Source organism: Apaloderma vittatum, unplaced genomic scaffold (genome assembly GCF_000703405.1).
Source record: "Apaloderma vittatum isolate BGI_N311 unplaced genomic scaffold, ASM70340v1 scaffold11498, whole genome shotgun sequence".
Classification (NCBI taxonomy): domain Eukaryota; kingdom Metazoa; phylum Chordata; class Aves; order Trogoniformes; family Trogonidae; genus Apaloderma; species Apaloderma vittatum.
The window spans coordinates 18,190-38,851 of record NW_009729084.1 but is presented as its reverse complement, the minus strand read 5'-3'; the positions used below and the strand labels follow the sequence as shown (position 1 = coordinate 38,851).

Sequence of the window (20,662 nt, the reverse complement as noted above, 5' to 3'; positions counted from 1 at the left end):
TATAATTGCAAATTGAGGACTAAATGAGCTAAGATAATTGAGCAGGCATCCTCTCCGTTAGAGTTTTTGCATGTTGCTAATAACACAGCATAACACGTGTACAAAAATCAGCAGGTTTTAAGAACTGTAAAGTTGACTGACAGCACCGTAACACCCCTGCTTATTTTATTTGCCTACAGCTACGCTGCATTTAGGACTTGTTTAAACAACAGTTACTAAATCCCCGTCAGGGGACTGATACAGGCACGTAATTGGCATTTTATATAAGAGTCTTCTTACAATTAAATATTGCTCCAGCATCTGACATCAGTGCAAGGTCAAATATTGCATTTTAGATTTATATGTATAAATTCTTCACCAGATCATATGAAATAAAGTGCAACAATGACCTTGCTCCTTTGCAACCTCCGGTAAGTAGGTGGCGGTGCGTTTTGATCCTTTTTCATTGATGAATTCTATTCTAATACCGTGTACACCCACCTGCAAGAAATCGGCAGCTTTATTAGTACATTCGAAGAAAAAAAAGATCTTCTAACATGATAAACCCCAAAATGAGAACCTCTCAGTGGTTACGACCGTTTTGCAAAGCGTTTCAAGAGGTGGTACCGACACGAATGTTATTTTTTGGAAAGGTGTTCACCTTAGAGCCTTGTAAGTAGCAGCACGGACACGCTCCTCAGCTCCCTACCCTGGAGCTTTGCTTCTGGTCGGAAGGAAAGTGGCTGAGATGCAGAAATCGTTCTTTCTCTGGGTTTACTGTGTCCCTCTGACACCATCAGCGATGTTGTTGCCGATAAAAAACCACCAGATACAATCAGCAGGCAACTAAAGATCTGGCAAATCTGACGATGCTTCAATTCAGACCACGAATTTTGCTCAGAACAACGAAAGATTTGCCAACGCTGTGAACTCGGAGCCTGGAGCCCTCCAAATTTCTGCTAACGTATGACGAGGAAAAGGAAACATCCCAAAGCATTCAGCTTCAAACTCCTACTTCCACGCTACTAAGTACTTTGACAAAATGCCAGTATGGAAACCCAAATTATTAATTCCAAGGAGTCAGGTGTACAGAAAACTGAACTGCTAAACATATAAAAATAAAAATGGCGTTGTTAAGCACTCCTCTTTTCAAGGTACGGTAATTCGGGTGAGAGTACCTGCACTTGGGTCAGGCACGCCATAAAAGCTCTTCCATTCCAGTCAGTGTTCAGTTGCTTTTGAGTTCTGTGCATAAACATCAGGCATTAGTAGATGGATGTCTTTATTTTCACGCCCACAGAACTACGATGCTATTTCCATTTAAATCCCAAGTTCCCAACGTCGTATGTGGAAATGCACAGTTCATGTTTAACAGGATATCACGTTATTTGGTGTGGTACTTCTTTTGGGACACAAAACTAAGTGAAAAACGCTGAAACAGTTATTCCAGCGACAACCTATTTTACCAGAACTGCATGACAGTGAAAAAACAAATGAGGAATATTTACAAAGCTCTGCCACTTGTTCAATTAACATATCGGCTTATATTAAGACTTTATTTTTTAATCTTTGTATATGATGTAATGTGGGGAAACGGGAGGAAGAGTCTCTCTTGTGGCTGGCCATAGCCTCAACAGTTTTTCCCCACGAATCTAACATGGTTTAAATAGAAATAACTACTTTGGGACTAACAAATCTAATTCACTGCGAATTTTAACATGGTATTTCATTACCAAACATGCCTAAAGCCAGCTTTCATAACATGGAGATGTAATCACTAGAATGATGTAATTATGAACCCAAAGGACTTGAAAGTTAAACGAAACAGGGTTAGAAGCTGAACTGAGCTTTAGAGAGTTCATTTCAGAGTAAGTTTTTGCAGCTGGTGACTTCGTAACTGTCGACAGTCGATTGTCTAAGCACGAAGACCAAATATTTTCAGGTTTCGCACACCTTGAGATCTTGCAGAATAGTACGTTCTAAATTCTGCACAACCGTTTGGCGTAGTAGTGATCATGTCATGTTCAGGAGGAACTAGCTGGAAGCACTGCTGATGCTTAAGTACGATGCAACGTTCAAGCATCGCTCTGGATGTTTCCCTTTAACCATCTCAGTGGACTTTTAGGCTCCTGCCTGTAGAAGAAAAAGACATCGAGCAAAACGAATACGGCAACACAACGGCACCCGTGGTTCCTCCGGTTGGAAAACTTTCATGGCATTCTGCGAAGCGTGGGTTCCTGCTGCGCCGCTAAGCGGGACTCTCAGTCCAGTACAAATGGCTTTTCATTGTTTAGATCCAGTTAATCAAAACCAGGGCTGAGTTAATTAAAGGGAAGCTCCGCATAAGCAAAAGAATGAGCCATGCTAAGACTGGCATGGGCACAGTTAGGAATTTATTTTGACTTCCTGAAGAGATCTTCATTCCTGCGTTGATGTAAGCTGTGAAATTTCCCAAACTATTCCTCTCTAAGACAGGAGGTACTAACTGGACTGGAACAGGTTACCAGGCTCCTATAAAGCCTCTGGCATGCTTGTCAAACTAAACATACTGCTACAGAAACTTGTCTGCAGCGTGTAACAACATCACCTGTCTCTGCAGTTCAGAGAAAGACAACCCAGTCATCTTCTGTGGGTGGAGTTTAAGGTTCTGTCTTGTCTATTCCAATTTATTAGGGAAATGCCTACACACAGGTACCTTTCCAAGCTGCAAAAATTGCCGTGGCGGCCCCCTAAACGGACAGGAATATATTTAGACCATTGTTATTGGGAAAGAAAACAGATAAGCAGAGAGAATTCAAACGGCAACAAACTGATCTCCTCCAACAGAAATACTTGTATAGGGTTACAGAGCAAGACATAACTGTAGCCTATGCATCCAGCACCCAGGGATGTCACCTTTTGGGCCCACTGTCTAAGTGGCCAGAGGCTACTTAAAACTGGGTCCCGTGGCAAGAATTATAAAAAATCTTTCACTACATCTAAGGATTGCATACTTCTGAAGTGACCTCAACAGAACTTCAGACCTCACTGTGTATTTATACACAGTCATATTCGTATTTATACACATTCTTTTTTTACACAGAATCATTTTACATACACCGCAGGATGGGGGAAAACCCGCACAGACTACACTTATTGTTTTGCCAAATGCTTCTGGCCCTTGCTAGACTATTGCCTGTAATACCTCTTTACCTCAGCTGGGCTAAAAAAAAACCCCTGAAACCCACGCTGAAGCAACTCTCGTGTTGGACTGTTCTAACTGAAGGTTCCACACACAGTTCACAGATCTGCTCCCCCTGTACTGACTCTCCAACCATACTGAGAGGTAGAAATAACATTATTCTCCTTAGGCTCTCAGTGTGGAATTTGGATAAGCATCTAAACCATCAAGCCTCACTCAAATATAAGTGTCTAGTCCACCGAGGAGTAAATTATCATCAAATAATAATGCATTTCAGTTTTATCTACTGCACTGAAATCTGCAAGAGATTTGCAAGTCATTATCAGTAATGAGCCTAAAATGAATTAATTGTAAACATTTTTTCAGAGATACATTAAAGCAGGTAACAAAGAATCTGCTCCAAAGAATCCAGACGGAATACCCCAGAGCTGGAGCCGCGCAGCACCTCCTTGGGGTTGGAAACAAGTCCCTGCCTGTTCACCAAGTTCCCTCCCATTCGCGGTTCTCCTCCGCTCCACGGCCGCTCCTCGCTGCCAGCACGGCCGCTCCACGGCCACGAGCAACAACCGCCAACTGCTGCGCTCCCCCGGTACGGGCATTCACACAGCCACACGACGAACCCCACCAGGCTGTTCTGGGTCACGGCTAATCCCTGTGCTGACTTAGGGTTTCTCAGCTCAGTCTTTGACCAGCGGCAAGCTACGACCTTTTTCAAACAGAACAGACGGCCTCTAACTCGTACGTGGTTCCTTGTGACACCACCCAACACGGAAACTTTCCCCTTGATTTACCTCGCAAGGGCTGCGGCAACAGCTGCACCCAGACTGGCCTGGAAGTGGAACACTTCAGGTTAAGTGATTATTGCTACTTATTAGAAGCTGTTCCCAGTTTTTAGTAGCTGAATTCTACAGCTTTTTAGTCTCACATTTGTAGCAAATACGCTGGCTTCTTTGTCTTTAGTGGGGCTTAAATATTAACATTCTGCTTTAACAATGAAGGCAAAAGACAACTCAGGAGATACGCTCTCTGCCTCACGACAACCATTCTTTTCTTAACGAATCATCTATTTACATACATGGAATCACTGAAAAACGTCCAAAGAGAATAAAATTCTGAGATCAAGACTCTTTCTTCTCTGTTCTAACAAATATAAACTGCAAAAAACCCCATTCCCATTGCTGCTGAGCTTGCAGGAAAGGAAGAATTTCCACAGCTCTTTCATCTAACTTTGCCAACAAGGAAAAGCCACCTTTCAGTCAACATCGTTGTCCGCAACTATTTAAGCTAATATTTAAACCAGTGCACAAAGGCTAAAGGCCTTTTGTATCAGCACAGCAAGCATGTACAGTTCCGCAGATTTTACTTTACTGCAGAACAGCAACTTCAGGGCAAAGATCTCTTCCAAGGTATTCTAAGGAAGAGCAGCTGGACAGTTCTCCTTATTTATTACCCTGTCAGAATTACAATCATGTTTTCCAAAACAATTCTTACTGTAATTACACACAGTCATAATGTCTTATGATGTTTTAATTAAAAAAACGGGGAGAACATCTGAATTAGCAAGACAGGCTTTACCTTCAAGCAAAAAAACTCCCCAGATCTTTAATTAATTCACTGAGAAACTAAATTAAAAAGCTGTTCATTTGCAGTAACATGAAATAGAGATTGAGTAGAGGCACTTTTCTGTGTTTCTAGAAAAAAAAAAAAAAAGCAAGCACATAGGGGACAGATTAAATCATTTGTCATTGCAGCCGTACCTTCTCAAGGAGGCAGAGCCCGTAGCGCCAAAGCTGGAACTGCAAGTCCTACAACGCGATTGCACCTTAATCTGTGCCATTTCTGGGATCTGAAGCCACTCACAGGTCCTTCCGAAGCGTAGCCTTACTTGCCCAAATTGCAGACTGACAAGCTTCCCAAATCAAAGTTCTTTCTAAGGGACTCGAAGCCGTGATTCTTCACAGCCATCTACTCAAACTGTTCTACATCCCTTCCGCTGGGGTGCTGCTAACTTCACAAATTGCCGGAGCGACGTGAGACACGAGTGTATCTGCATTAAGGATTAACAGCAAAATTGGGAGGCATCTTGAGGCAGGAATTCAAATTTGTGCAGGAAAGAGAAGACTCGGTAGACAGACAGATCAGAAGGATGAGCTCAAAGAGAAGGGAAGTACAGGTAAAGCTGAGTTTATGCGGGGAAGGAATGACTGCTATAAATGTAAAATGTATTAAAAATAATTGGTCTTTATGACTGGTCTCTCAACTAGTCCTTTGATATCTGATCTTTAATAAGAGAGCAGTACTATCCAAAAAAAGAAATGTATCTTGAGAGCTTCTCGTGGTGCCCATTTTTTTGAGACGGAAAGGCTGCGAAACTGCGCCCCAGCAGCAAGTGGCCCACGGCAACATTTCAGGGGTTCTGCCTAACGGAAACGAAGAAACGGTTCCCAGAGGGGCGGCGTTCATTGCCGAGCCCTGCATCTGTTCAGCTGTCCAAGCGCACCGAATTCACACAAAGTCGCATCTGAGTAAGAACACTACATCGTATTTTGGGAAGTATCCTCATGAGCCGTGGCATCGAAGTGGTCCTTTAAAGGTTTGTACTTTCTCCCACTTACTTCTTTTATTAACGGTGAAAATGATAGCAATTTGAAAAATCATATGGGAGCTAATAACAGCCAATTCACTCATATCTACTGCTGCAAAAGGATCTCATGTTGCTTTTTACAACTGAAATACTAATTTATTTTGTTTGGGAACCGGCTCCCACGAGATGATCAGTAGCACCCCTAGAGCAGTGAGGTCTCCTAACCAGGATGTTTTTCAGGATGATCTGGAAATGACCATTATACGAGATGAAAGATGCAGAATCTCTCTTTATGTCACACTCTACACATCCTGAAACGTCTTTTTACCGTTAATATCACATAACTGCAGCTCCCTTAAAAGAAACACGGATGACACAAGGTATCTCACTGACAGGGGCACAAACAGTTGATGAATCATTCTTTTAAGGACCAACAACTACAATTTTATCTTTGCTTTATTTATCCACCCTTTTGCATGGAAACTTGGTGGAACATCCACAACTACATAGGATAAAATCACCTGAGAAGAAGAAAAAAACCACAAAACCACATCATGGAACCTACTTTGTGACTGTTTCTTAGAATTCCTAGGAATTTGCTACAGGTTTTATAAACCTAACATTAAAAAAAAACCCCAACACCTTAAATGAAACTGGAGAGAGAGCAATTAAGCAAATAGATAACACAATATTACATTTTTTAACCCCTTCGTTCTTCCCTCCTAAGTCAGGGTGTTCCAGTAAGAATTGTGAGAATCCATAAATTCAGTCACAACCGAGTATGTTTACGCTGTCACTGAAATCTCAAGGATTCTGCAACAAGGTGTAGAAAGGACACGGAAAGTAAAAACTTCTGTTGTTTCATACAAGTTTTCAAGTTATGAATCAGAAACCTCCCAAGGAACAAAGGCAGAAACCAGTCTTCCCAAGGGAGAGCGGAGTTTTGAACTCAGGCTTTGGTTTCAGCTTCTCTTTAAGGATGAACATTTAGGTCATTTTAGGAGTTTAGAGAATAAAGCAGCATCTAATAATATTTACAGACCACCACATGGAAGGAGCTAAACGGTATTTAATGATGCACTTTTCAAGAGTCATTTTCTCAGGGTATTCATCAGCTGATATTTAATGAAATTAAATAGAAAATGTCGCAATGGTTACTCCCAGAAGTCAACCCCGTAAAGCAGAAAAATTCTACTGGTTTAAATTTTGACTTCTGGCTTAGTTTAGCATTAAATGTCACTATGGTTTATATTACCTGAAAACACTGTTTAAAGCGCTGTAATGGCTCAGTGACAAGAGAAGCTACTTCTGTGAAAAAAAGCTCCTTGTTGAGAACACACGCGCAGTATCAGCTAAAATTTATCCTTTGGTCTGACAGTACTTGAAAAAAATGAATAATTCTACTGGTGGTGAAAATACTGATAAAACCCCAAAGGAAACTTACATTCACCTCATTCAGAACTACCTGTCAGAAAGGAAGAAGTCCTTGTCATTCTGAGTTGAACAGGAAACACACTTTTATTAGATTTTCAGCTACTGTGAAATTCCTAACACTGAGGTCACTGCTGGGTACCACCGTCCTGACACCGGAGGGCCTCTTGCCATTTTAACGACAGACAAAACTTCTATGTGATACACATTTGTTATGTGTGAATACAATACGAAGCCACCTCTTTTAAGAAATCCTCAATACTGACTAGAGCTAAGTCATTACTGAAGGAAAATGCTGTAACTTGTGTGGTGTCTGGCATTACAGCATGTCCACTATCCTATGGGACGATTTCAAAACTATTTTTAAGGTTCACTCAAATATAGACTCAAAAGAGCAACAGAACAGTCACACTGAGATGAGAAGTTCATCTTAAGACCAGTAACTTCGTTTTTTGCAAGTGTCTAATAAATAATTTGGGAAAAAGCAGAATACAGAACAATGCTTCTTTCAGTATAGCTTCCCAGAAATAACTCTAAAAGCAGAATTTGCCTCTTAATCTTTTATGCTGCTGTTCCAAGAGAACGCACGCAGCTTTCCTAGAATGCAGCCATTAAAACAAATTCGGCTTCACGCACAAGTAGCACAGAAAAAACAAGAGCAATGACTTCCTTGGCCTCACTGTGTAATAAGGGCTTTGGGGGGTCTGGGCAGGCCACTCACTCTGAAAGCAGAGGAAGTTTGGGGGAAGATAAGAGGTTCAGCCCTACAAGGCAGCTCGTTCTGGGATTTTCTGTGGTTTTTTGCAGGGCTTGTTTCCAGAAGCACACACCAGACTATATTAACGTTCATCCTTGAACATCCTCTTTCCAGAATCAATAACCTGACCGAGCCTGTTTCGGTAGTTTGCGATGCTGCAGAAGACGTCTCGGGGCACCGTCACTCAGACCCCACGTGCCCGGACGCAGTCTTGGACATAAAGAAGCTGTGCAGACCACTCGCACTTCAGGTGCCCAAGCAGGCAAGAATACAACTTTATTTCATTTCCATGGCTCAGACTTTTAAGGTGACGATGGTTCTATCAAAAAGGATCTTTTGAAACTATGCACAAAACAACAGAGGACGCAACGGTGACAACTACAGGCAATACATGCAGGTAATTTAAGTGGTGTGACTTCTGCTACAGATGTTCATGGTACCAAAGTAATTTTCTTAGAAGATATCCAACATCCTTACCTCCCAGTCCATGTAGTCACACACATCTTCAAAGTTAGTGAGGAGAGACACTGAGCAGAAAAGCCGTGGCAGCTCATCCCTCGTCATTGGGGGGAAACGACTATCTTTAAGGGCACTGTTGAAGACAAAACAGAATTTCAAAGGATATTTTTTTGTCGTTATTTTTTAAGTTCAAGGATCTAATGAATCAACTGAAAAGTATAAAAGGAAAAAAAAAATCCTGACGAAATGATGACCAGTTTGATAATCCTGCTGCCAGCGTAACACACTGACCAACATTCCCAACTTTTCCTTGGACATTTGTTTCAGTTCTTGGCTGGTCAGGTGGTTTTCTGAGGGTGAATCCTTCCTGAGCTGGTTTTGCTACTGTGACAATCTTATTAAAGAAGCAGAAGAAAAAATTTGGAAGAAGTTACCAAAGCAGTAGCTCTTCTTCTTGCAGTTTAGTAAATCCCTTTCAAAAGGGATTAAACTACACAACATAAACTAGAGAGGGAAATTCTATAGCCTGCAATATTCAAACACATAATACAGTAATCAAACTGTAGGACTTAATTCTTCAGTGGAAGAAAAAAATAAATCCAAACAAGCCGAATATGCTCCGAAAGAGAAAAATATTCATGCTTACTGGCAAAAGTGAATAAAAATGTAAAAACATCCAAGGGCTCTACGGACCTGTGAACCTCAACAGGACTTGAAGATGTTCTGCAAAGCAGAGGTAACGATTAGTAACCGGGAAGCGTGCAAACAGCTAAGCTAATCCTCGGGCTAACGCGCTGTTCTACAGACAAACAGGGACCTAATGGGGTGAATTCACAGAGAGAAGGAGCTATCTGTGCACATTCCAGCACGCTTTGAAAAACAAAGCAGTTAACGCACAGCAAGCAGTACCACGAGTAAGAACCGTCTATAAGAACCTACTTGGCATAAGGTTGGTTAAAAACCAGTTAAATTGGAAAAGGGAAGGTTAAAGCGAGTGTGCTACCTCCTAATTTTGTTTTAGTTCTCTTAAGATGTGAAATCTGGCGTGTATCGATACAAACGTGCTCATCTCCAGCAAAATCAGTCATGTGCCATCTGAGCTTTTTGACGAGTACAGAGAATTCAAGACTGAGTCTCACTCAAGTACTTCCATGTTCTCCACGTGCCTCCTTGTTTCACCTCACGAGTAGATCGTTCTTATTCGCTTTGCCTGGCTCAGAACACTGCTTCTGCCTTGGATACCTCTGTTTAACATAAAGACTAGGCTAACTTTAATAAAGCAGACCAAATAAGGGCGCAGAAGCAAAAAAATGCGAGGTTGAGCTAAAGGAAATCATCATGTATGTGTCCAGAAATAGCTTCCCATCATGAATTAATACCATGCGCTGACAAGTTAAAATAGAACCTTTATTTTTCGGGGGTGGGGGAATGCAGGCTTTTTTTTCCCAGATATGCTACAATTCCAAAAAAGAACACAGGACTGAAATTTAGACTAGAAGTCCTTCTCCAAGCTTTGGTATTTTTCCATTACAGAAAAGGCCAGAAATTTAGATTTTCATTATGAAGACAAATTCATTATACACTTAACTAACAATTTGCAGGCCTATGCTACCTGTTATTTACGAGTAATTCTAGGCAACCCCAGGTAAAGTTGCCAGAGATGGAAGAGGTGTTGGGACCATAAAAGTAAAAGCCAAGATAAATCTCACAATGTAGAATCAACAGGCCTACACCAGGCCTGTGAAGAACTGGGAACGCTAAGAAAATTTAAAGTGTTAACACTTGTGATATCAAACTACTGACTTCCACTGAAGACATATCAAAAGATTGTATTTTCCAAGATTTCGTTGATGGGATTTGCACTGCTGGCAACCAGGCAGAGTCCTCCCCATCGTCCACTGCCCCCTGTTCTGGAGCAACATCAGCCATCAACTCGCAGTGTCACAGACTGAGAGCAACGTACGAAAACGCCAACAGCTACTTCAGCCTTCCTACCCCTTACGGAGGAGTAAAAAATCAAGATGTATGCAAAGGGAGGATTCTCTGAACACAGGGACAGCTCACGCCAGAAGTCCGTCTAGCCTACTGTCAAGTGCTAACCAACAGGAGTCAGCAAAAGGAACGGATGTCAGAACACAGTAAATATCCAAGGGTACTCTCCTGGAATGCTCTCCAGAAATCCAGCTATTTATAGTGGAGGTATTTTGAGCCAGAGATGGTATCTCTGCACTTAAAAGTTCTTCACAGGTTTATTTAATTAGTGCATGTATACACACTTTTAATATCTTACACTGCTTTTTACTAAAAAGAAAAATATGTTCAGAAACTCCAATCCTCTTTAAATCCATCACTACTACAAGTTTGCTTACATGCAAATTTCTCATTTCCCTGAGGTATGCCGCACCGCTATCATCTAACCCATCGACTTAAACACACTGCTGAAAAGCACGCGGAGACAAGCACTATTCCATTAACAAACAACAAACTCAGTTATCTTGGGAAATAACTGTGTGCATGGATATTACTAATATTTGTTTAAACCTGTTTTTCATAATTTATGCGATACTCTTACCACGCAAAAGGTTTCCTGTATTCAAAAAATTGAAAACTTTTCAAGAACACTTCTTTTTTTCTTTCGCTCAACTTGCTATTTCCCTTCCTGAAGCTGCCAAAACGCACTGGTGAGCTCCAACTTTTTGAGGCAAAAGTTGCCCAAATCAGGTATAATCCCACAGCAGCCCAATAATAGTGTTAGTGGTAAAAGTCTCAGGCAAATGCCCACTCACCTGCTGTGCTGGCGTTACTAGCTGAGAAACCACCCTTAATTTAACCCACTTTAAGCTGTACGGAAACAAGCACCACAGAACACACACGTGAGCCACGGCTCAGCTGGCCTGGCTCAGCTGCTGGGAGAGTAACTTGAATCGTGACAAATTTGAATATTCATGGAAAGCGAAACCTTCACGTGACCACAGTGGAAGCAGAAGGGCACGCGAAGGCACGAAAGCCTCGGGGATCTGCAGCAAACAAAGTAATTTGGGTTTGGTGGAAGCAGAGCAATGCAGTAACCGCTGCGCGCTGACGCAGGAAACTCGGCTGCTTCAGTTCATTATTCCGTAATAAAACACTGGCAGAAAGACTTTGTTCTCCCGTCACTACCTCACCGATCTCAAATATTGTTTGCCAAATGCCATTTCAACTCTACCTAGTTCCTTCAGAGCCGCTAGGGGTTGTGATATGCGCCGAGCCTGCCCAAAAATTGCTTCTCAACACCCCTGTGACTGCACGTACCCTGTAGGAGCACTCGTGGTGCTGAAGGTGAGAGAGATGTGGCAGAACGAGATCAGAGATTTGAGCAAGAGTCTCCAACGCCCCTGCGAGCGGTCAGTACAGAACGTTGCCGCTACGCTGCTACTGCTCTACCCGTCTCCAGGCCCCACGTTACCAGCTGTTTTCATCTCTCAAAACAGTTTTGTCTCCGCTGGTATGGAAGTAAAACCCAAAATTTACCTGGAAAAATTTGTGTCGACAAGCCATTGGCAATTGGAACAAAACATACTGAAGCGAGATGCTGACAAGGAAGCGTTTATTTGTACCGGGGAGCTACACGTGAAAAACTCTGTCTGCTAAAGCAACAGTTTATGAAACTCAAGACAGTCCAGCAATTCTATCAGGTGCCAGTTTTAGAAGAACTAGCTTAAAACTCAATAACCCTGCCCTGCGGAGTCTGATCTAGGTGTGCCATATACTACTTTAAAACCGCACCACATTTACCTTTTAAGTGCCACATATTACAGTCAGTGCCAGTCACCTTCTCAATCATTTATTACTACTATGGTTGAAACTCTAAGTTCCAGATACCTTTGGAAAACCCAGGAGCAGAGCAGCTTCATCTCATCTCTTCACAGATTGACTGTTGTCACTTTTGCATTTTTTAATATTGAGTTGTCAGACCTACATCATTAGAGATGCTTCCCTTCCCAATTCAGCCGTTACCTTTAAGCTTAAACTTTGTGGGGAGGGACTGTGCGTAAAACAAGGGGACGGCACCCAGTGGAGCCCCTCAGCTCCTAGAGGCAGCACTTTGGCTCTCGTCATACACTTCACACGCTCTACAAAGCTGTATGTATAGAAATTGAGCCTTCTGCTTCACCTGTCACGTCCTGTGGGCCTCTTGGAGATCGATTCAAAGCAAGCGTAAAGTACAGACAAGCTAACGTAACGCTTCTTTTTCTCAAAAGCTTGTGACTGGCCTGAGCTGTTTGGAATGAAAAAGTCACGGCATAATTGTCAGCGTTCTTGCTTCGTGTCAGCATTCTTGAATCGTAGAGGAGACTTCACTCTATTTATTTGATGGAAGCATTATTTATGAAGTACTGGAATGTGATTGTAAAATCACATTCAGTGTCGTATTCTTCTGTTAGACAAAAAGGATTCTCATGGAACAAAATCTGGCACATCAGACACCGGGTTTAAACATTAACTCTACAAGTGGAAATAACTGGTAAAGTAAGTTGGAAAAATTAAGCGGAGTTCATAACTACTTTTAAAGAAAAAATTACTCATTTGAAAAGTATTTTTCTAAACCATCTGTTCTTTATTCCTTAATGCCCAGAACTGATTCACGTATGTTGCCGCTGACTAAGTGGAAGTACGTGGTAGCGAAGAGTTAAAGAGCAGCAGCGCCAAGCAAGGGCAATTCTGCTTGGCCAATAAAAGGACAGTAGTTTTTTTACATGGAGCTGTGCTCCGTGGTAAAAGTGAAGCAAGCAAAGTCAAAATTGAATCCAGTTCAAAGAAAACTATTTTTAGACACAAAATGCATGCACGCACACGCACAGCCTTTCTATTTGAATATTTATGCCGTCTTGGGTGTCCTACTAAGATCAAGTAATTGCCTGCCAGTCAGGGAAAAAAACCAAACAAAATGTTACTCAGCTCTAAGTTTTTCTTCAGCTGCACCAGGCTGTACAAATCTCAGCTTTTCCTCAAATGAAGTTTACTTCTCTCTCCAGAAATGTTTTTCCATCGTTTTCCATGTACTGCTCCTCCTTCTCTTTCGGATATAGGAAAGCCTGCAAACGCTTTAAAGACTGAAAATATTTAAAGAAAAGGAAATTGTTCAGAGTATTTTGAGTCACCGTGACCAACAACACGGTCACCTGAACTAACAGGATGAGCAGGTGAACCAAAACACAATACTCATTGCACTGTGCATCTCTAATTTCCGTAGGCTATTAAAATGCTTCAGGAAGTCAGCTGAAGTCTTTAAGAACCTACAGCTCTCACATGGGATGCAGCAGATGGGCAAAACCAGCACAAACCGGGGAAGCAAGAAACAGTAACGGAGCAATGTTACTCAGTTTTGGTGTACCTGAAAATCTTTGTGATTGAATTTAAAGGACCCTTTAAAAAAAAGTTGGATGGCATATAAGCAACAAAAATAGTAAAGAAGGATTTGCATGTAGATGAATGAAGGTATTAAATGAATTTAATTCCTAACACCTTATTGTTTGTTATTTAATGACAATTATTAACAATGAAATTTCTCACTAAACTTCTTTTTCGAGGGACGGACCCAAACTGATGGAGAGTTTGGGCAAAACTGGGCACAGTTTTGTTTGTTACTGGAAATTACTTGTGGGGTTTAAACATGACACAGGGGAAGGAGATGCAAAGGAAACTGTCAAACTCTGGGCACAATATAAGTAATACTCACTTTTATAGGACGTGTAAATGAGGCAGAGGTATTAAGTGACTCACGCGGTTTCGGAGGCTTGCACAGTGAGTCAGTGACAGAATCCAGAATAGACTCCAAGATCCCCGACTCCTAAAAATCTACTTTTTGCGACAGCCCCCTTTTTCACAATCTGCTCAGCCAGCATGTAGAAACATAGCTCCCGGAGGCTTAGTCAAAATAGAACTGGTGATTTTAAATCGAATCAATCCAATTTAAAAAAAATAAATTTCCCATTCCATTTTCAGTTCACTCCGCTGTAGTCTATTTTCCATTAACTGGATTCTAATATTCGACACAGCTAAACCAAAGCACCAAGACAATTCTTGAAATACCATCAGCAGAGTTACGAAAAACAGGGTAAAGATCTCATTTTACCATCTCTCTCTTCTGATCGACAGCCCACTGGCACTGCTTTTAGATGTTGGGCAAAGGACTTGGATCCATCTGCTCTGAAAACCATTTTTCATTTAGCTCTGAAAGTATAACCCTGAGATTCTTTCACGGAGCGGAATGTGCTTCGCAGAATTACCTTCAAAAACGGATTTAATAAAGAAATGACTCTATGTCAATAAACGGAGCCCGAAGGGCCTAGATATTGTTCTGTAGTTAATTCAAAATATCCTGAAATTAATGAGTGGCAAACTCGCTGAATTTCGGGTAACAGCAAAGAGATGACAGCAAGGGAAGACATTTGGTGCCAGGCTTTCACCAAAAAAAAAAAAAAAAGAAAAAAGTATTTACTGTTTTTTCCAATGATGTTTTACTGATCAGTGAAGTTACTTAAGATTTTTGCTTTTTCATTCAGTATTTTTTTTAAGGAACACTTAAGGAGATCACCAGTATTTTCCTAATGAAAATCAGCTATCGTAACGCGGTTTGGCAGAGACCACAAAAACCGAGCAGCTTCCAAGGCACGATCCGCAACTAGTTTTTAAGCCAGCAAATCAGGGCAGAGCGTGCTCTTCTTCAGCAAGTGAAATATTATGAATAAAATTCTCCTTTCAGCGTAAGACATCAGAGAGCCTAACGCAACCCACATGACAGCCTTTTAACAACTTGTTTTTATGGCCAGCAGAGTTTTGCCAACTTAAATGAGGATTTCAAGGAGTGATTTCCAAGCATCATCAAATCACTTGCATGCAAGGAAAAAAGAATTTATTTATATTCTCTTTTTTTTCTCTTTTTCTTCGGTCAGACTGGAAAAATTTCCAGGAAACAAAACAACTGTGAATGACGTGTTTTTCCTGAACCCTCCCTTACATTTGGGAGACAGAAAGGGAAAGAACAACATTTATACTTCCTGCACATGATGTTGCTAAGTGGCAGTCACAGGGTAAAAAAAGAAATACCCACTTATTGACATTTGGCACAGAAATGCTCCTCTGAAGTTCTCAGCCTGGTTTATCAGCACAGAGCAGCAGGTAATGGCAGCAGTGTTGCAGGTGGGAGAAATAAATGATCGGTCTGGCATGTTGGCTCGTCATTAAATATTTTTTCCTGAAGTATGCCACAAAGTTTCTCTATCCCAGTCTCTGTCTGGATTCAGCTTAACAGGAAAAAGGAATATTCCAATATTTTACTTTAGAATTCCTCTGAAAGACAACTCGGAGCACCTACAGAAATTGCTTAGAAAGGCTCATCAGAAAAGGCAACCTCCATTCATTGACTACGTAAGACAATTAAGTCTCTATTTCAGGCAGCCAAAGGCACCTAAAATAAGTTATCTCTATGCCCTTCAAAACGCCTTAACTCTGGAGTAAGTGTGGGAATTGTGGGAGCGTGGAAGTTGTTAACAAGTTACTGTCAGCACGGCTGCAGCTACAGGACGCAGCACACCGCAATACACCTGGTTGGGCTGAACTCACCAGGAGTCATTCAACTTTTCTTTTTTTATAAAACAACTACGCGGGGTTGGATTCTGCCAGACTTCTTAGAGATGGTGTAACATGCTGTAGAAGACAAGAATATAACAGGCTGATAAAGAAAAATGCTAAGATCTATTAGAAGTAGATGCAGACATGGAAAGCGGTAACAAAAAGTTTACAATGTTGTATTTCAAACATTTCCCTAAGAGAACACTCTGGTTTGTTCAAAGTATCTTGAAGGACAAACCAACTGAACAAGTTTTTATTACCGGTCTCAAACTGCTGAATGACAAGGGGGAAAAGAACCTCTGGGCAAAACAAAAAACCATCTACCAAGGAGAGAGAAACCCTTATTCACTCACTCCACTGGTTTCCCCAGCACCTCTCCCCATCGGGTAACAGTGACAGGGACACGAACAATGACATTGCAAAGCTTTTTAGCCTATTCAGATGTCAAAAGACCTAAACCCTTCGTTTTTAGGAATTTGCTGAAGTCTAGACATGCTAAGTTAATTAAAAAAAAAAAAAAGGCAAGGTTTCTGAGGGACCAAAAAAACCAAAAAAAGTTAATTCAGGTATTTTGTTTGGAGTACTGAAACCTGAACCAAGACAACTAGGATATACCACGTTCAAGCGTTTCCCCATCATTGCTTATTTCAGTCACACACGAAACGATTTATTTTTTTACCACCTGTTCCTCGCGCTGTGCGAACCCGCTGCTTCTGCATTTGTGCAGAAGCAGTTCTGTTCGGCAGACTCACCACAGCGTCACGACACACAGGCAAAGGGTTACAGAAATTCTTTAACATATCCCAAGTTCGATATTGACAAGTGGGACCCGATTTAATGGCTTCAACGATAACCCGTGCCACCCATCCGCCCAACTCCAACCCAGACCACACGGCTACTGCTGGTAAGGATCTGGGACCTTGTTGGGTGACCCCAAACAAGTTCGCCAGCTCTTTAAATCAACAAAAGAGGCATTTACAGAATGTTTCTAGGAGTACTTAAAACTTCCAGACAAATGGCTGTTTTAACTTCAAATTTCTTACTCTGGCTACGCTGACTGCAGGTACGTGCCCAGATGAACTCCACAGCACGAGCAGAATGACCGACGTGGGTGAGGATGCGTCGGAGAGAATCTGCAGCCAACGTGAGGATCTGTTAAGACGCGGCACGAACATGCACCTGCGTAACGACGCAGCCCCTGGAGCTGTAACTACTGCTGCTTCTTCAGCCGGGTCTGTCAGTCTGGTGCAAACACCGGACAGAAATGAGCATTACCATGACAAAATTTCTTGTAAGAAAACACAGCTCAGAACCATGGAAGGAGACTTCCATAAATTTAAAGTTGAGCTTTTCAGCAAAAAAAAAAAAAAAAAAAAAAGAACAAAGATGTATTTTCCACTGCCCCAAGAAAGATTCTATCACGGTCTGGATTCTTCCAAATAAACCCAGTTCATCATCATGCCACAATGATGTTACGTTCTGTGGACATAATGCCCAAAATTCATGTCTGTAATGCATCAAGGAAACAAAGAAGGCTTGTATGGAAATGTTTGTAAAGTTTAAGAGAATTATGTACGTGCTGTTACAGCCTTCGAATGGAAAAGTAGGATCACAAAAGTTGCAGCTCCCGTCAGAAAATATAATGCAGTTAGAACTAAAAAAATCCACAAAGTAAAACTGTGGAGTCCCGATTATGTTAATAAGAGTCAAGTTTCAATGGCTTCGACTTCCTCACTGTTTCCTGAAACCGTACACTGTATTGCTCTGGCGATTCTAAAGGACTTTTCTCCTTGAATGTGGAGAAAGAGCACGCAAGTTAAGACTCCGCATTTTTCTCATACTGTTTTAATCCTGCAGAGCATGGGGAGATCATTTTGCATTCCACCACAACATGCTCTATTACACTGGGAAAAAAAAAGAAAAAAAACAGTTAAATTAACCTAACTTTAAGATAACAGTTCAGTGGCACGCTAACTCTATAGCCTGGTCAGCGAGAGTTACACCTTAGAGCAAATTACACCACGACGCGTGCGATTGCTGCACGGCTCTAACCGCTGCGTTCCACGCGCTCTGCACTTCCCAAACTGAACACAGTCAGGTCGGAATATCCCCGGAGAACAGCTGTCTGTACCCCGAACTGCTCAGCATGGACCTCCAGGAGTATTTTCTGCCGAGAAGGGGAACACAAGGTGAAGCAGCCGTTTGCAGCGGTTTCTCCATGGGTGGCAGCCTCTTTTCCGTCCCTCGCCCCTCCCTGCAGCTATCATCACGCTGGGATAAATGAAGACGACAGAATTCCAAAAGGGCACGACAATTTTTGTGTCACGCTCCTGCAAACGTTCAGGAAGCTCAAAGGTGTCACTTGCCATGGAAATACACGGGAAGCAAAGCCCCAAGCTCACCAAGTGAGCTCGGCGCAGTCAGTCCGGGCGCCGATTTAAAAACCAGACCTGACCAGGTTTCAGCGTGTGGGTTTTTGTTTGGTGAACACATGACAGACTAGTCAGAAAACTAATTGAGCTCCAACTGGACTAAATTATAATGTCACTAAAAGGCTCTCCAGCAGATGGCAAAGTTTAGATAATCAACAAAAACGAACTGCTCAATTACAGCTAGAGCCATACCGCTTGAGCTAACCACGCCAGTCCCCAGGAGCACAAAAAGAAGCCTCTAGAATTCTTTGTGTCTCCAGCAAGTCCCTGAATATTGACCTAATAAGCTCATCATTTTACCCCAAAACAGATACTGAAGAAAAAAAAATAAAATAAATCTTTAAGGCCACTTTACTGCTCATTTCACTTTACTGCTCATTCACAAAATGCTACTATCCCTCTAATTATTCCCCTCCATTATTCCTCCCTTCTTTTTTAAAAGAAGTTAACATGAAATATTTTTAATTCTTTATGAACTTTAAAATATATATGGAAAAATACGTTCCTAAACGTTTCAGAATGCAATGGCATATAAATACAGTAACATAACTTGATCATTTACACGTTCAACTTCCTGCAGCTTGTAAAAAGAGCTTATTTTTATTATACTGTTGAAAGCCTGCAACAAAAGAGTACTTGTATTTTATCACCAGAAATACTAGAAACTATATTTTTGTACAAAAATATGATGTAGTTCCAATTTTTATTAGTTGTCAGTGTGATTCACTTTGAAAGCAGCCAAGACGGTAAATGTCAGGGATGGAATTTTACAATTAACATCAGTTTTGACACTGTTTGTCACAACAGAGAAACTATTTATTTATGATCAGGACTTTGAAACCACAATGATGGAGAAATGAAATATATTATCAAGCTTAAAGTAAAGCAAAAGGCAGAGTAGAATATGCGGGAACTGAATCGAGAAGGAAAAAGATCATTTGCATTTACATGAGGTGTTACATTAAATGTTTTATAGGAAAAGATTAAGACAATAAAATACGCTGGATTATGTTTAAACCAGATGGTTTTTATCTACGTGCACTCTCTCACACGTACTGCGACTTCATCTGCAAAGAGATGCAGACCTGAGAGCTGCCACTGCAAAGGCTGCTGTACAAGCTCACGGCATCTTACTAATTCTCAGTGGTTTTATAAATGCTGTAAAAAGGACAGGTATGAAATTAATCCCTTGTGGCACATCGTATGTACCAAGACCTCAGGGAAGGAAAGAGCCACTCCTTATGTCCTGTGAATTCTGGTTTCTAGACACTTACGCCCTCGATCATGGAGCCACCCTAGAAGCAGGCATGGGAACTGCTGCATCAGGACAAAACCTAAGTCCCTATTTAAGAAAACAAACACGGCTTCTCTACAGTTTTATCTGTTAATTTTATGCGAATGTGGGTTTCTACTTCATAGGTTAATCTCATTAACAGAGTAAGCTGGGATTGTTCAGTACCTCTACAAACCACAGGATGTTTTAGGAGCTCACTCCATACAGCTGGAAGCTGCCTTCCCTTGATTTTCTCCCCTCTCCACGCAAATTGTCTGTAAGCCACCTCCTTTTAGCAACTCTGCCGCTTCTCTCTCTCTCTCTCGTGAGAGCAAGTCACTACTTCTTCCCTTTCAGTTCTCTGTCACAACTCCATCTCCTCAGAGTGGTGGCACGTTTAGTGGCACCTGCAACTTCCTCAGCTCAGCGAGCGACTGGCTGGGGCATTCACAGAGCTCTGCCTAAGGTCAAGACGCCCGAGCAACTGAACCTCTGCAAGCTCAGCTCGTCGCTCCCCTTGTTTTCCACTCGAAACCAGGTTCTGAGTAGCGAATAAAACCAGCTGGAGTGGAATGAAAAGGAAATTCTGAAATGAAGAGGCAGCGAAAGTTCAGGTTAGGCTACATCTGTCTGCAGCCTCAAAAACTGCAAGTTAAGTATTCAAGGAATGCATTTAACTCAGCAGCATTACATACACTTGAAAAATCTGCTCAGCTACAGAATAAAGAGTATACAAAACCTGAAAGTATAAAAACAAATGTTTGACTACGAGATTAACCGAAATGTGAAAATTGTGCTTACTAATGAAAGATTTCACATCCTACTAATTAAAGATTTTACAGCCTATCTTCTCAGAGAAACCACAGGCCAAGTTCTTCTCCTTTTGAAGGGAGTAGTTTTACTGTTCACTGCAAGAAAGCCTAAACCAGTCGATGTGCTCCCTTCTAGTGTT

The 20,662-nt window shown here is 41.5% G+C and overlaps 1 protein-coding gene across 1 annotated transcript in view; it reads right to left on the bottom strand.

Moving 5' to 3' along the window:
• Positions 1–389: 389 nt before the first annotated feature.
• The window catches only part of LOC104269506 (AMME syndrome candidate gene 1 protein-like), a gene marked incomplete at both ends in the record, with an annotated part of 34,661 nt that continues 14,388 nt past the window's right edge, over positions 390–20,662 (bottom strand). The window contains 2 exons of the mRNA XM_009874320.1: positions 390–480; positions 8,410–8,524. Of these exons, the coding sequence (XP_009872622.1) occupies positions 390–480; positions 8,410–8,524 (206 nt within the window). The remainder of the gene's footprint in view (positions 481–8,409; positions 8,525–20,662) is intronic.